This window comes from Symsagittifera roscoffensis, chromosome 4 (assembly GCF_963678635.1).
Source record: "Symsagittifera roscoffensis chromosome 4, txSymRosc1.1, whole genome shotgun sequence".
NCBI classification, from domain to species: domain Eukaryota; kingdom Metazoa; phylum Xenacoelomorpha; order Acoela; family Convolutidae; genus Symsagittifera; species Symsagittifera roscoffensis.
The window spans coordinates 2,592,179-2,609,346 of record NC_087065.1 but is presented as its reverse complement, the minus strand read 5'-3'; the positions used below and the strand labels follow the sequence as shown (position 1 = coordinate 2,609,346).

Here is a 17,168-nt window from a genome sequence, read left to right as displayed (position 1 = left end):
CAAGATCCCCCAAGTGCATTTGTGAGGTCTCGCCTGCGACCCAAGCCCCCCACAAACACCCAGTTTCGATACTCGGCTAAAAATGGTACTTATTATGCGTACAGAACTAAGTCTTCTCCTGCTTACCCCGATGGGCGAAATGATCGGAACAACCGACCGACCACTCCTAGTCACTCTTTTGGTTAGTCATTCAAGCAAAAACAAGATGAGCATATTTTAAGTAGTTTAATATGAATTCTTGAAAATTAACAATATATGGTTACACCAAATTATTTGTACAGTCCTTGGCTCAATCGCGTTGCGTATCCTTAGACGAGATCAAGAAGCAATGTGATGCTATTAAACATACGATTTTTGTCTTGTAATTATTTCAAACTCAAAGATTTTGACGAAATGAGTTTCATCAAGCGAGATCACCGAGGAAATTGTACGTGCGCAAATTAAAATATTTTGGATTTGTCGTAAAGCTTTGATTTTAGCCTTTTTACCCAGTATAAGTTGTTGCCAAAGCATTAAATTTTCTAAAACAATTAGCTATTTTCAATGACTTCATCAGTTTAGTATGATCATTCGATCCGTATTGATGTCTATACCTTAGTGTGCTACGGAATAGAATCATTTAAATTTTACTCATGTTTTGGAGTCGATTTCCTAGAGTCTCTCGAATTTATTTACTTCGAAGTAAAAATGGCCATAGCTCATAGCTGTTTGAATATTGTTGTTCTCCCATGCAGTTTTCCTCACATTGTTTTCCATGCGGTTTTCCTCACATTGTTTTCCATGCGAATCTCCTTTTCTTTGGAAAAAATAACTAGGCCGAACGTTTTACGGTACAGTGGTTTGACACATCCAAGTTGGCTGTTTTGCGTTACGGTGTTTTCCAAGTTGGCTGTTTTGCGTTATGTTGTTTTCAGCTTGTCTACGACCTTCAGAAAAATGCCTTCCAAGTTGAATATCGCATGCAACTTTTTTTTCAAATGGTCAAATCGAAAAAACAGTATTTATCGCCAAAACTTATCAAGGTCATCAAACATTGTTGCTCTCCTCATTTATAATTAGTAGCAAAAAGTTCGGACAGACAGAATTAATTAAAAAGAGCAAATGACCTTTTTCAGACAATTTTTGCATGCAAAAGCTAATTTTTCAGACTGAAAGTTTGTCTCAATGTCACCTAAAAATTCAAATTTGCATGCAAAAATTGCTCAAAATTGGCAGATTGCTCTTTTTAATTATTTCTGTCTGTCCGAACTTTTTGCAACTCTCTATAAACTTTCTCGAAATTGACGAAATTGAAAATTTCAGGACTTAAAAATTCATGATATTTTACATTATCAGAAACGGTATAGAATCATTTGGTCAACAAAGCTTTTTGCTTCAACTTTTGGAAAATTTATAATTCTGTACTTGAGAAAAGTTGAGTTTAAAATGGATGTTTGCCCTTGCGATAGTTAGACTTACAGTTAATCAAAAATAGTTGATTTACATTTATTATTGCGTTCAAATAACCTTGATAATGTTATAAGATATAATCAAAAGCGACAACAGTTTATTGCCTTTTTTGGTCTTGTTAATTTGGAATGCGATGGGTTTAATCCGCAAATACTGTTGTATGTTGTGTCCCGAAAATCAACATCGAAGTAGTCGCGACAGTTTGCGCTTCGAGTTGATTTCCCTTTCTCCCAATCACGGGTTAATTTTTGACCAGTATCGTTACAATCATTGCGGAGAACCAGAGTTTGTCAAGTGCTTCAATCCAGTCATTTCTGAGGAGATTCTAGGTAAACTACGTTTGTATGGCATTTTGGAACATCCTTGGCTACAGTTTATCCTGACGGACCTTAACCGAGTAATTGTAATCTTTAAGAGATCAGTGAAAGATTCGCAGCTTTTAATAGGAAAGTTTGGGGGAGTTTTGTCTGAATCCGCGACAATTTTCTCCAGAAAGATTCTTTTCTTCGTTATTTTTGGAAATGTTTTAGGACATATGTTCAACTTTGTAGATTTGCGATCAGAGTAAAACGTTAGCGACGATTTCACCGTCGATTATCAATTGACTGCGCGATTATTCGTCATTAACGAAATTGGTTTTAGACGATGGCTTGTGATTAACGGTACAAATTTATGTAGACGAGTCTAGTGGAAGTGGCACTGGTCTCAACCAGACTGGAGTGGGGGGAAGTCAAGACAGGTCAGTGGGGGGAGGGGGAGGAGGGAGAGGAATGGGGGCTGCGAGTGGCGCCGGCGGTGGGGGCACGGGAGACCAGTTGAAGTATGCCAGTCCAGGCGCTTACAGCAGTCCCTGCGACCCCCGACTGCCCTCGGTGGCGCCATTGGAGAGGATGTCGACCGACATCCACGCCCTGAAGAAGCAGTACTCCAAATTGCAGCAGAGAATGCAACAAGTGCATGTCATCTACTACGGTTAGACCACATTGAATCACTACTTTTCTGCCTCTTTCGAACACCCCCACCCCTCACACAGTGTTGAATTTAAGTTTAGGAAATTTATTCGAACATTGTCACACTAATATGAAATGATGCATGGTGAACAAACCAATTGTTATTTCGTGCAATTTGACAAGAAAATGCTGATAGCCATAATAGTAGGCAGAAGTAATTTATGATCATGGAAAATATACAATTTGGACTGAAAGGGGGGGGGGGAGGGATCGTGGAAAGGAGCCAAAAATTTGGTTAAAGTTTATGAAATGCGAGTGATGATTCGACAAAGCTAGTCTTTTTCCGAGATAGACTTGATCGATTCATTTTGCGCTGGCGAGAGATTAAGAGAGCGTTGATACATATATAGTCAGTGTGACTCAAAAGTGTAAAGCCGACTAGTTATCAACAAGTTATACAAGACAAGTTGCATGTCTGTCTCTTGAGTGAGTAGACAGTTTGACTTGATTTGAAGTTTGAGCCGATATTTTATTGAATGTAACTTGGTTCATTTGGCTAACAATGTTGTACTTGCAGACAAAAAGAACCCCAATGGTAAGTAGCTATCCTCCAACTCTGTTACTGTCTCAGTTCTGATTTAGAGTTAGATTTAGTTTGTTCGTTCCTTTTTTGTTACATTGCACTTTTCATCCTCCGAAGCTTGATTGCTTGCGTAGCCTTGTAATGTTAGTTCATGTTTTTGTCCTCAACAACCGTCCTCGTCTGAAACTGAAACCCAATATAGTCTAGGTGATTTTTGTTTGCAATGTGTTTCAATGAAACTCAAATAAGCTCTTTAATGTTATTTAACTTACTAATGGAAATGGATCACATGAAATCGTTCCTATGTCGTCTTATCTTAAGTTTTGGGTGTGTTGTAAGGTGTAAAAACTGCATTCCAATTGCACGGCGTGCAACTGAGTCCTTACCCAGGTGCTCAATGCATTAGTTTGGGGACCGAGCTTCGCACGGCGCCTGTGAAAATACGTGCTGCTAGTTCGTGTGGTATTAGACATGATAGTAGAGGTAGAGCACCCCCCTACAGGTCAAGTGGGGGTGCTGTATCGAATATATCGAGTGACAAGGGGTCTGCGTATAAAAGTACGTGTAGTGGAGCAGGCACCACTTGTGTGAACATTCAGCCGACAAGCAAGGTTTGAGAGCAACACACACAGATGCTGTTCTGTTGGACGTTATTGCACTGAATTCTATACCACTCTTTGTCTATTTTTTATTCTTTCAGTTTTCTCAAGACGTAATTATTTATTATTTGTCCAGAAAAAAGACAAAACGCGCAGCAAGGTTGAATCATGTTTATTCAATAAGCAAGTTTTGAGCTGTCGTACCAGAAAACTCCCCCCAAATATTCTCATAATTTGAAAATAATGCTCTCGTAAGATGGAACTACGTTTGTGCATGTTAAGAGTTCATGAAAGTAGCGAATACTATTATATAGGTCGTTTTAGAAAAGTCCTAAAATTTGTTCACATTCAAAATGGGATTTTTCGCGTTTTGAATTTTGTTGTTTATAAGTTCGGTTCGCTTGCTTTGTTAAAAGGAAGTCAAACTCCACTATCGAACAGCAAAATTGCAAAGGTCACTAAAAACCTAAACAATTTCTAGTTTCGAAAGTGGATTTTTTTTCAGATTTCTCAGCGGAATAAAAAATTTACCTTTGGATCCAGTTTTCTCAAAATAGGTCAATTTTATCAAAAAAAATATCATAAATTGTTATTGAAAATCAAAGAACTTTAGAGCAATATAGTTTTTTCATTTAAATTGGAAAGATTTTTAAAAAGTCAGTATTTTTTTCTTTGCGTTCATTGACTTTTTTCCAACTATCTGATGGCTGTTTTTTGTTCAAAATGCTCCGTGTATTTTAGCAGCCACTCTAAACTCATCTCAGTGCTCTTGAAAATCGCCGTTGGTTCAAATATAATACGGGAAAAATTTGAATCAGATAGTACCCAAGATCTTAAATGGTCGGTTTTTGTTTTACTTTTCAGCTGTGACCTCTTTAAATCAAATGCCAGGCTATTTGAGATTTCGGATGCTCTCTTATTCACTTTTGACCATACAACTTCAAGAATTGTACTTAAGTTGTGTTGGAATGAAATGGAATGTTTTTTTTTTGTGTTCAGGTGGTCGGAACTCGATTGATGCCAACAGCAGTCCAGCCTCCGGAAACTCCTCGGGTGGGTCGCCGACGAGCCACAAGCAGCCGCTGGAAGTAGTGAACTGCATGAAGACCAATCTGGCAATCAACCACCTGTTCGTGCTGAACAAAGACCACGCCAAGACCCAGCTGGCACTGACACCATCCACTGGCATAGACACCAATCAACCTGTCAATCATTTAACCATCAAACCCTACATTCCTCCAGATCCTCTTCTCAATAGAAGGAACTCCTCGCAGTCGCCGACGGACGAGATCTACAGACAGTCGGTCTCATCCCCGACCACTAATTGCTCGCCACTAAAATTGAGTCCGGCCAAAATGAAGACTCTAAGTGATAGATCCCGCGTGAAGCGTAATGGTACGTAAAGTTTGGACGACGTTTTTTGCAAAGTAATTTGCAAATACACAATACCACAAAAATAGTCGGGTACTATGAAAGTAGCACAGAATCTTCTAACGGCTGTTTTTTTTGGTTACGAAAAACTGAAAATGAGGATACAATTTTTTCAAAGGATAACAATTATTTTTTGAAAGATTTTCTCACCTTTGTGCACTAAAAACTGAAATTTTGTGATTGAAACGCTGCTTCAGATTCTATAGGCAGCTAACTTAGTTTTAACTTGTGTTTTAGAAATTGACAGTCTGGTTTCACAAAACGGAAGACAATCATCGACCATCGATTCTCTCAATCTAGACGACCACTCTTACCACGATTCACACATGAATCCATTCGATTCCGACTCGCCACGTGAGCCACGAGTAAGTTCGCCTCGTTCCTCCGCCAAAAATTTTCAGAGTGAACACGAGAACGGACGAGCCGGAACTCCGGAGAGCCAAAATCACCCGGAGAGCAGCGCGTACTCGACCGAAGACGAGGGATCTCATTTCGCCAATTCATCGCTTAGACGAAACAGTCAGCAGTCGACACCTAATTTCTCAACCAGTAAAAGCGAACAGTTTGATTTTGAAAGCGAATCAAAAAGCAACCAAAATTCCCCGTCCTCGTCCGATAAGTTGGAAAGGACGCCGAGTATAAAGCCAGCGTCACATGCGATTAGTCAAAGGCGCTTGTCGGCATGTAGTAAAACGGCGTCGGCATCGCAAATGTACCGAAAACCTCCGTTGAAGCCGAACATCCGACCAAATTTAGGCATGAACGACCGACCAAGGATATACAACCCTTTTCCAGTAAATTACGTCCATAATAGTAAACTGAAGAAAGGCAAAGCGTTGGGAATGTATCCGGCTGCGAAGTCTTCCGACAGTGGAGTGGGCGAAAAGGAGAAAAGTGGGTCCGGTTCCGGGACTGGAAAAAGCGGCAGTCAAGTCTGGAAGTAACTAGACGTGAGATAGATCTTGGTGATGATTTAGAGTGGACTGAAACTGCGTGAACTTGTAACTTGGTTTGATGTAGATACATTTGGTGCTAAATTAGTCGTATCATGTGCAGTAGTTAACTCTGATGTTTGTTATAATATCGTTTAACTGGATGTTAATTGTATATACTTCGTCTATTTTTGTTTGGCTGGTGTAGGTCAGTTGTTCCAATCTGGTATTCTACTAATAGCTATGTTTAAGCTTTATTGAATTCTTTCAAATTGAAATAATAAATTGTGAAATGGTATTGGTATATATAAACCTTAAATTTTATGTTAAAAGTTCTTTTACAAGAGTAATAGTAGCCCTCAAATCTAGTTTCCTATATTCCTTAAAGGCTCCACTCTTCAGAACTATTTCTTGACAGCCATTTCTGTCTGAACATCCCTTGAACATTTGATTGCGTTTTTACCCTTGTGATTAGCAAGGGTTTTCAAACCGGAATGTACTTTTTTCGAGTTGAAAACTCTTGAAATCATAAGTCAGACATTAATTCGAGCATGAGTCGAAGAGGGAACGCACCTGCCTATAAAGATCAACGCCAAGAGTTCGAATCCGGTTAGTAACTTTTTTTTGTCAGCGGAAAGTTGTCCGCGCGTCAAAAAATCTTTGTCGGTCTTCTGTATGTCTGCTTTTTTTGTCTTAATTACCGCAAAACCAAATTTGCCAAAAATTTTTACTCGGAAAAAACATTTGGGCAAGTAATTGAGTTCCAAAAAATTAGGCATATTGTTTTGCTACTTTTTTTCATGCTGTCCATTACACTTGCGAGGCAAAGTTTATTAGTACGAACTTTCATTTTTTTCAAGACACAGATTGGAATCCGACACGTAGCTGAGTTTTTGCTGATTCGAAGCTTATTTCACCTGCTAGAGCTCCTTTTTGGTCGTGTTCTCGCAAGAGTTAGCAAAGCGCAGCTTCACCCGTGTTAAAATTTTTTGAAAGTTGTTTTCCTTATAATTTCAAGAAGTTTTTTTGAGCATTCAGTGCAGTGGTAACACGCATGCTTGAGACAACAAATCACGAAGTTCGATTTCAGTCAGGACCTCTTTTTTTGTCGAAACTGAAAACATTCTAGTCTTTCATGTTTGTTAATTTTTCTCAGCTTAGGTCCCGAAGAAAGGTTCGGTTTCTTTTTAGCGTTGTGAAAGCTCATTGTAAAGTTTCCAATGGTGCAAGTCATTTTGTTTCATACATTTTTTGTCCTTTTTTGCTATATAAAATTTTTTTACATTTTTTTTTTAAATTTTGAAGGTTCTTTCAAACTTTGATTTGTCTTTTCATATGCTGGTGATCATAGTCATACATTTTCGTTTTGCAAGTGATGCGAAGTTCAGCTTTGCCGCTCTGTTTAGTTTGTTATATTAGTTAGAAATGGCTGAATAAAAAAGGTTGGAATCCGACACGTAGCTGAGTTTTTGCTGATTCGAAGCTTATTTCACCTGCTAGAGATCCTTTTTGGTCGTGTTCTCGCAAGAGTTAGCAAAGCGCAGCTTCACCCGTGTTAAAAGTTTTTGAAAGTTGTTTTCCTTATAATTTCAAGAAGTTTTTTGAGCATTCAGTGCAGTGGTAACACGCATGCTTGACAACAAATCACGAAGTTCGATTTCAGTCAGGACCTCTTTTTTGTCGAAACTGAAAACATTCTAGTCTTTCATGTTTGTTAATTTTTCTCAGCTTAGGTCCCGATGAAAGGTTCGGTTTCTTTTGAGCGTTGTGAAAGCTCATTGTAAAGTTTCCAATGGTGCAGGTCATTTTGTTTCATACATTTTTTGTCCGTTTTTGCAATAAAAAATTTTTTGACATTTTTTTTTTAATTTTGAAGGTTTTTTCAAACTTTGATTTGTCTTTTCATATGCTGGTGATCATAGTCATACATTTTCGTTTTGCAAGTGATGCGAAGTTCAGCTTTGCCGCTTTGTTTAGTTTGTTATATTAGTTAGAAATGGCTGAATAAAAAAGGTTGGAATCCGACACGTAGCTGAGTTTTTGCTGATTCGAAGCTTATTTCACCTGCTAGAGCTCCTTTTTGGTCGTGTTCTCGCAAGAGTTAGCAAAGCGCAGCTTCACCCGTGTTAAAATTTTTTGAAAGTTGTTTTTCCTTATAATTTCAAGAAGTTTTTTGAGCATTCAGTGCAGTGGTAACATGCATGCTTGACAACAAATCACGAAGTTCGATTTCAGTCAGGACCTTTTTTTGTCGAAACTGAAAACATTCTAGTCTTTCATGTTTGTTAATTTTTCTCAGCTTAGGTCCCGATGAAAGGTTCGGTTTCTTTTGAGCGTTGTGAAAGCTCATTGTAAAGTTTCCAATGGTGCAGGTCATTTTGTTTCATACATTTTTTGTCCGTTTTTGCAATATAAAATTTTTTGACATTTTTTTTAAATTTTGAAGGTTCTTTCAAACTTTGATTTGTCTTTTCATATGCTGGTGATCATAGTCATACATTTTCGTTTTGCAAGTGATGCGAAGTTCAGCTTTGCCGCTTTGTTTAGTTTGTTTAGTTAGTTAGAAATGGCTGAATAAAAAAGGTTGGAATCCGACACGTAGCTGAGTTTTTGCTGATTCGAAGCTTATTTCACCTGCTAGAGCTCCTTTTTGGTCGTGTTCTCGCAAGAGTTAGCAAAGCGCAGCTTCACCCGTGTTAAAATTTTTTGAAAGTTGTTTTCCTTATAATTTCAAGAAGTTTTTTGAGCATTCAGTGCAGTGGTAACACGCATGCTTGAGACAACAAATCACGAAGTTCGATTTCAGTCAGGACCTCTTTTTTTGTCGAAACTGAAAACATTCTAGTCTTTCATGTTTGTTAATTTTTCTCAGCTTAGGTCCCGAAGAAAGGTTCGGTTTCTTTTGAGCGTTGTGAAAGCTCATTGTAAAGTTTCCAATGGTGCAGGTCATTTTGTTTCATACATTTTTTGTCCGTTTTTGCAATATAAAATTTTTTGACATTTTTTTTAAATTTTGAAGGTTCTTTCAAATTTTGATTTGTCTTTTCATATGCTGGTGATCATAGTCATACATTTTCGTTTTGCAAGTGATGCGAAGTTCAGCTTTGCCGCTTTGTTTAGTTTGTTTAGTTAGTTAGAAATGGCTGAATAAAAAAGGTTGGAATCCGACACGTAGCTGAGTTTTTGCTGATTCGAAGCTTATTTCACCTGCTAGAGCTCCTTTTTGGTCGTGTTCTCGCAAGAGTTAGCAAAGCGCAGCTTCACCCGTGATAAAATTTTTTGAAAGTTGTTTTCCTTATAATTTCAAGAAGTTTTTTGAGCATTCAGTGCAGTGGTAACACGCATGCTTGAGACAACAAATCACGAAGTTCGATTTCAGTCAGGACCTCTTTTTTTGTCGAAACTGAAAACATTCTAGTCTTTCATGTTTGTTAATTTTTCTCAGCTTAGGTCCCGAAGAAAGGTTCGGTTTCTTTTTAGCGTTGTGAAAGCTCATTGTAAAGTTTCCAATGGTGCAGGTCATTTTGTTTCATACATTTTTTGTCCTTTTTTTGCAATATAAAATGTTTTTACATTTTTTTTTAAATTTTGAAGGTTCTTTCAAACTTTGATTTGTCTTTTCATATGCTGGTGATCATAGTCATACATTTTCGTTTTGCAAGTGATGCGAAGTTCAGCCTTGCCGCTTTGTTTAGTTTGTTATATTAGTTAGAAATGGCTGAATAAAAAAGGTCGAAAACTAAGGTCGATGAACGTACTTCAGACTCTTTAGCAGGTCATGGTTTTTTTTTCAGGAAAAATTTTATAATGCTCAAATCTCAACAACAGAAGTTAGTTGTTTTAATAAAATCTTCGTCAAATAAATATTTGTTTTTACATCTCAACTTTGTTTAAGTGTTTGAAAAACGAAGTTGATTGTTTTGAGTTTGAGGTTTGTTGAACTGATTGAAATTGCTTCAAAACATTGAACGTGAGCGGTTACAACTGCTATTAATTTTTTAAATCATACTCAAAATTTAGTTACAAAAAAGTGAGCAGACAAGTATGTGAACTTTTGAGATTTTAGCAAAACAGTTTTATTCATTTTGGTTCCTCATACCAAAATATCTCTCAAATCAAGTCGTCAATGAGCCGAAAGGAACTTTACAATTGGTTTGGTTTCTTTTTCAGCCAGTTTTGAGTATGATTGCCTCAATAAAAGCTTGTAGGGGATTGAGTGTGGTATAATAAAACTGGGCAGAAATACTTTGTGTTTTGAGATTAAATTAGACAAAATTTGATGACTTAGACTGAAATGGCTTACGTCCCAAATCAGTTTGGCGACAATTTCACTGTTACATTAGCTGAGTTTAGTAGTTAAGTATAAATCTCTTTTTTTTCTCACATAATTAATTCTTTCTTTTCTGAAAAAAAATTGGTATAACTTCAAAATCAAAAAAAAATTCAAGATTTTTCGGTCGGAACATTCGGTGCTACTATTTTGCAAACAATTCAAAATGAAATAAAACAAGACTGCTCGTATCAGCTGGAAGCGCTGACTGCTCCGACTGCCCTTTAAATTCCGATGAATGAGTAAGACACGCGAAAAAGAGATATTGGTTCTTTATTTTATCCCCCGTACTATTAAAGTTCAGGGTGTTTCATTTTGCAACTGGTACAAACGAATAAAACCAAATTTCCAGTTTCAAATCAGATTGAGTGTTTTAATTGGTCACTCACGCTAAAATTGATCAAAAAAAATTTAGCGAGGCTATTTAAAAAAAGATTTTAAGAATTGATTTTTTGAAGGCAATGAAACACACCGACTACAAGCATTCCATTCTTTTTCAAAAAATAAAAGCCCAAAATATGAACGATTTTGGAGTTTTTGCAATCAATGATTATTCAATGAGCGAAAATGACAATATTCAAATCAGGGGCGATTTTAAGAGGGGGGCGGGCACCCCCTAATCAGTAGCGGATTTAGAGGGGGGCGGACACCTCCCCCTCAGGGATTCGACCCCCTGCCGACCCAAAGGGTCCCCCTTTGTACTATTTTGAGATATCCATTTTTGGTGATGGAACCTAAAAACTTTCTTAAGACCCTAAAAATTTTCTAAAGGGAGCGCGCGCCAAAAAAAATTTTTGTAATTTTTGGTCTTTTTTTTTTAATTTTGCCCGCGGCGCAGAAAATTTGGCCAAAACAAGGATTTTTTAGTACTTTAAGAGAGCTCGTAAAATCAATTTGGTCGATCTAAAAAATTTTTATAGATTATAACGGATTTTCAAAGTCCAAGAATGAAGATGTTATAACTTTAACCCAATATACGATTGACTCATGATAATTTTGAGGAAATATAGAAAATTTTAAAATGGACAATGCAAACAGAAAACTTTGAAGTCAAATTAGGCTCGCTACAAGGGCACACAATGACAAGACTGCTCGTATCAGGACGAAGCCCTGAAATTTCCAACTGCTTTTTAAGGTCTATGTTGCAGTACTAACATGAAAAAATTACATTAAAAAAGAACGTTTTTAAATTTGAGATTTTTTTCTGAAAATTATCCCCCACACGCCATCTGCAGAACAAAGTAATAGATTTCGCTCTTAGTAAAAAATCAATTATGGGAAACAAGACTGCTCCTATATCAGGGCTAAGCTTTGAATGTTCCGAATGTCCCTTACTTCATATCGAAAGTTTTTTTAAGAAAAGAAAATATTGAAAAGCTATAATTTTGGACAGATCAAAGTTTGAAATGTTGAGTCGTACAAAAATAATACGACATATCTGATTAGCTAGCCTCAATTCAATTTGGGATGATTTTGTTGTGCGAGATATTTTGTCACTCATAAATAATTTGCTTTACGCTCTCAGACATATGAATAAATTCTCAAAGCGCACATAATTTAGTCCGGAACATGGCCATTTTGGCAACTTTCAAACCCCCAGAACTTAACAAAAAAACAATCGGAGGTGAAAAATTTTTTAAAATTTGATTTTAAGAAGTCAATATCTTCAATATGGCATAAAAATTTTTGTCGAAAAAAAATGACTGAATAAAAAAAAACCACACCGAGCATAATTGTTGCGTTTTCTTCAAAAGTTTTCTTCAAAAGATTAAATCTCCGCTCACGTGTTAATAGCGCGAAATATTTCGCGCGTTAGTTGTCCCAAATTGGCCAAAATGGCAATCTTTAAACCCCCATAACTTTACGAAAAATGATCACTTTGAAATATTTTTTCAAATTTAAGCTCAGGAAAACAATACCTTTTGAATGATATTTAAAAATTCCGTGAAAATTGCTAGTTAAAAAGTCGAAATTTGTCTAAAGAAAAAAACCAACCCGAGCACAAATATTCCGTCCTGAACAAAAACGAAAAAAGGCTTCGTTTATATCTAATAAGTTTTTGTAATTAGATAAAATATTCTTCATAGATAGAATATCTTGAAATATTCTATAAGAGGTATCTGAATTTGCAACAACCTTTCAGAGCATGCGGTGATAAATATCCATCCCTAAAATCCTTTTTAAGTCTTAAAATACACCTCAAAAAATATTATGTGCTTTGGTTTTAAAATTTTTTGTGCAAAATTAGCTGTTAATTTTGCGATCTTTAGCAAAAAAAAAAAATGAATATTTGGGGCCAGAATATAGATCATTATTCGTTATAATCCATCATTTTAAATACTGTTTTCAAAAAAATTTTCCAAACGTTTCCAAATTGATTTGGATTGCTTATCCACCTATGCAAAACTCTCGGTTTTTCTACACTTCTGATTTTTAGGCTCCAAGTTTGATTGGATCTTCAACATCGGCAAAATTATTGCAGCAGAACTAGAAAACATCGACGAATCTTTGAAAGACTTGAACATCATTTATCTGTGCCCTTTCTCCCTCTGGAATTTACTAGAGTTTGAATTGGGAAAAGAGCATGGAAGTCAGAATCTTCTAGGTTTATCCATGAGGGCCAGACTATCGGCAACTTATAGATTAACTCGAGTGCAAAAGTTTCTCGAAGCTGGCTTTCCAAACACGTTGTTGCTCAAACACGGCGTTTTTCAGTCTATGTTATTCGATTACAAATTCGAAATTTTGCGGTGTTTTTTGTCGGATGAGCCGAGAGCTGACGTCTTTTTTCGAGAATATGTAGGGCTCGGAACCGGTGAAGACGATGCGTTAGTTATCCAGAACACTTACGAAGAGTTCATGAGCTCAAAGTTCGGAGGATCCGGTTTGTTGTTAAAGGCATGTGGTACTAATTCATACGATAACATAAGCTGGACTGTCAGTCTTTTGAAAGGATACAAACATGTCTTGGAGATTGAGATGAGTCATATATATCCGGACAATGAGACTTTGTTGACTGCTGTGCTGAAGAGTGGTACCATGTTGACTCAAGGTCAGTCCATTTCAATTGCTATACTAAAAAAAATATAATAATATAACCATAAAGTAATCATTAAAAAAAGGATATCCGGTTACTGTACAACTAGCAGAATTTTCCCACCATAGTCTAAGAAAAACAAAGTGTCTTTTTTCTACGTAATAAAATCTGAATGAAGAACTAGGCTTAGGCATATTCGACAGTCACAGTAAAATAAGGATTTTAGACAAAACTTTTTGTAAAAAAACTAGAAAAACAAAAAAATCAAAAGTTCATTCAAGAAGTAAGTTTTTGTTCCTAGAATGTCATTGAAAAAATTCAAAAAATAGTTTCATATATTTAAATAAATTTAAATTTAGGCACAATTAAGCTGTTAAGAACGGCTTAAGTTAAGCATAAATAAGCCTGCTCGCTGGCTTATTCGCGCGAAATTAGAACAAAAATCGAAAATTTCAAACAGGTTTTTTCCTCGACACCGATAAAAATTTTCAACCTTTTTAGTGTCGTTTGAATCACGACTGAAAAGGCTCCAATATGATATATCGTTCGCCCCTTTCCGATTATTATTTGTGGTACGTGATTTGGGAGGAAAAAAACTAAAACACTCCTTTACAAGTTACTTTTTCAAATTGAGTTATGAGCGAAGGGTATAACTCATAGAGTAATTTCGGATAGGGTACACCGTCTGCTCGTCACGCTATCTTATTTTCGGCCGGATAGATTCGTGCAACTTCTTAGTCTAATACCAATCCTAATCTTACTCTTATACTTTCTAGTCTCAGGTTGTTTAACTAGTCTCTGCTAGGCTCAATAGATCTAGGGTATACTGGTTTATTGCGGTTGCTGAAGTCTTCTTGGAGAGTCAACTAATTTCTAAGTTAAACTCAAATCTCTCTGGTGCTGAAATTACAAGTAATTTCAGCACTTACAAATAAGTGGGTTTTTAGTTAGATGGATCATGATTGGTTAATATTAAATACTTTACAGTGGTAAAATATCTAATTTATCCAATCATAAAATGTAGTTTAGATCAGGTTCCACCCATCCGGGTTTTACAGAGTTTTTTAGAATAGTCTTTCTGTAATTTAAAGGATGGATGATGGACGTTGGTATTTGGCGAACATCATATTTCTTCTGGGTTCTCTTGTTAGAGAATTTCCAGGTTCAATCGTTGTGTCTTCTTTTGACAACGACTGGGTTTTCGCAACAAACTCAAATCTGATTTCAGAATGGTTGGCTATGTCAGGTTTTTCTGTTTCATTGATGAGAACTTCTTTGTGTTTGATCTTGTCTGGGAATGGCGTGGAGATTGTGCGTGGAAGGGATGCCTGGTTTCTCGGATCTGTACGTATACTTGAACATCGAGGTGGTCATTGGTCTAGTTCAATGAAGTCCTTTTCTGCGAAGTCAAGTCGTACTCTAAATCCTTTGAGTTGTGATTGTGGGCGGCATATTGATTGTGGTCGGCCATTCTTTTTCGAGTGTAGTGGGTTCATTTTGTCTTTGGATGTTCGTCTTTGGTGTTGTATGCTGATCTATATATTGCATAATATAATTTACATTTTATAAAACTTTTATTAGTTTAAAGTTTTTTAATTATGATTTTGGTTAGTTGTTTTCACAAAAGTTTTTTGTTTTAGTTCAGTTATTTTGAAGAGTTACTCACCCTTGAGTAGCTCTTATTAAAAATAGGAGTGTGTGTCACAAAGCGTGGATGTAGCGCGGTGGGTTAGGCCGGCTATAGAGCATGCTCAGGACGTCCTCTTCTGGTGGGTTAGGCCAGGAGTGGGAGTATGATTGCATGCGGTTTTTGTGAGAGGTCCTGTTATGTGACAACGTTTTATGTTGGGTTTGTTGTGGTTTTTCTTATGTTTTGTTGGTTGTGTCCTTTTTTCAAAAATCAAATTGTTTGTGGTATGGGTTTGTCTTTCGACTTTTTTGTGTTTTATTATTTCTTTCTTAGACTTTATAATAGTCTTCAAAAGAATAAATTATCCAGTTTTAAACTGGGTTAATCCGGTTTGGGTACCGTTTGGTTTCCTTTTCTTAATCATGCTGTTATTCTATGATTTGTGGTATTTAGTAAGCTGCGTTGGTTAGTGTTGTTTAGTGTATAATTCCTTTCCAACCGGGTTAAAGGAAAGTTTGAAACTTGTTATCGTGTGTTAGAGTTGTTGAGTGTGAAAGCTTGAAACTGAAATTCATTATCTAAACAATTCTTCGTGGGCGAGCTGTGCGAATGTGGATAGAATTTCTGTGCGAATGAATGGAAATATCAAAAGGTTAGTACTGCATTTTCGTTTTATCAATTTATTACATAGAAATTCAAATTTTACTGCTATTTGTTGGGAAAAATTAAGTTACAAATTTTCATCATGATTAGATTTACTGCTTGTGGGGGAAAAATTTATAAATTAAATTACTGCATTGGTATTATATTTATTTAATTGTTGGTGCAAAAATTTAATAGGGTTTTAAACAGTTTTTGAAGAAGTTTGCTATTTTTTATTTTTTTTTTGTGAATTTTTCAGATGATCGTTGGATGAAGGCTAAAATGCTAAATAAGACGTGGATAAAGAATGGTGAGTTTCTAATATTTTAATTAGTTAGTAATATGTATAATTCATACTTACCTGTTAGTCGTCGGGGAAGAAACCGTGGGGGAAAATGTCGTGGATGAGATCGGAAGTTGTTAGTAGTTTAGCTAAGATGCGGATGATATTTTTAGTTTGAAGCAGTGGCCAGAGCAATTGAAGTGCTTTAATGGTGGTTAGTTCTTCAGTGCCAACTGCAAACTCATAAGGTGTGTTTTGGATTAGATTATATAATTTGTGATTGAATTTAGTGTTGTGGATGAATTCTAAAATGGGGATTTCTATAGGTTGAACAAATTCGTGTGGGATGAGGAAGGGTCGGGATTCTTCTGCATTGAAGGTCTTGGTGATTGGACAAAAAATATACATTTGGGTTATGGGATCATAATTTTGAAGAATACCATGAAGGTTAGTACCTTTAATGCAATATGTGAAGTTAAGAAAGAATGGTGAGGTGTATTTGGAATTGATGAATTGAAAACGATGGTGTGGTTGTCTGGAGGGAGTGTGTAGATCAAAGTGATTTTGGATGAAACGATAATATGTATATGTGTGAGTTTGTTTAGTGCGCAACATAATATCGTGTGTGCAGTGCAAATCTCTTTCATGTGGTGCAAGGAAATGAAAGGTTAGTGAAAATATTTGGAAGCGTTCTTTAAAACTTTCGTAGGCTTGCGTGTCTGTTAGTGCTTCTGAAATAATGTGGTCAAACTTGCGATCGAAGATATTTAGTGTAAATACATATGGTGTTTTAATGAAAAATTTCTCGGTGATTTGTGGGTTAGCGAAGCGATCGTCGTTTAAGAATTGATCTTGGTTAGTTCTGATGATGTTATGATCGTAATATTCTAGTGTATATTCATTAGCTCGGGGTGCAGTGTGTGTTTTTAGTGATTTTTTATATCCAATGTAAGTAAATTGTCTAGGTGTTAGTGGTGTAGTGAGTCGATATAGCATGTCCTTATTCCGTTCTATATCGATGTGAGTGTTGGATAAAGGTAAGCAAAGGGGATTAGTAAAATGATAATATGAGGTCCAAGGAAGGGTAGGCATTAAAACGTGTTCGTCTACAAAGCTGCGTGTTTCGTTAGTGTCGTGAGGGGTGTTTAAGGTGTATTGTGGAAATGAGGGTAAGGTGATAGCTAAAAATTCTTTTGTGTTAGTGTGTTTTGGATGGTTGATATATTCACGGGCTGTTCCTGGTTTTGCTGGGAAAGGATGGTTGGGGAACTTTCTTCTAAAAGTGCGGTAAGCTCTATTAGT

The 17,168-nt window shown here is 36.4% G+C and overlaps 1 protein-coding gene across 1 annotated transcript in view; it reads left to right on the top strand.

Annotated features, from left to right (window-relative positions):
* The window catches only part of LOC134843608 (TBC1 domain family member 30-like), a 551,730-nt gene extending 545,462 nt beyond the window's left edge, over positions 1-6,268 (top strand). The window contains exons 13-16 of the mRNA XM_063859765.1: positions 2,128-2,421; positions 2,977-2,994; positions 4,581-4,976; positions 5,250-6,268. Of these exons, the coding sequence (XP_063715835.1) occupies positions 2,128-2,421; positions 2,977-2,994; positions 4,581-4,976; positions 5,250-5,956 (1,415 nt within the window). The 3' untranslated portion in view covers positions 5,957-6,268. The remainder of the gene's footprint in view (positions 1-2,127; positions 2,422-2,976; positions 2,995-4,580; positions 4,977-5,249) is intronic.
* The last annotated feature ends 10,900 nt before the right edge of the window (positions 6,269-17,168 follow it).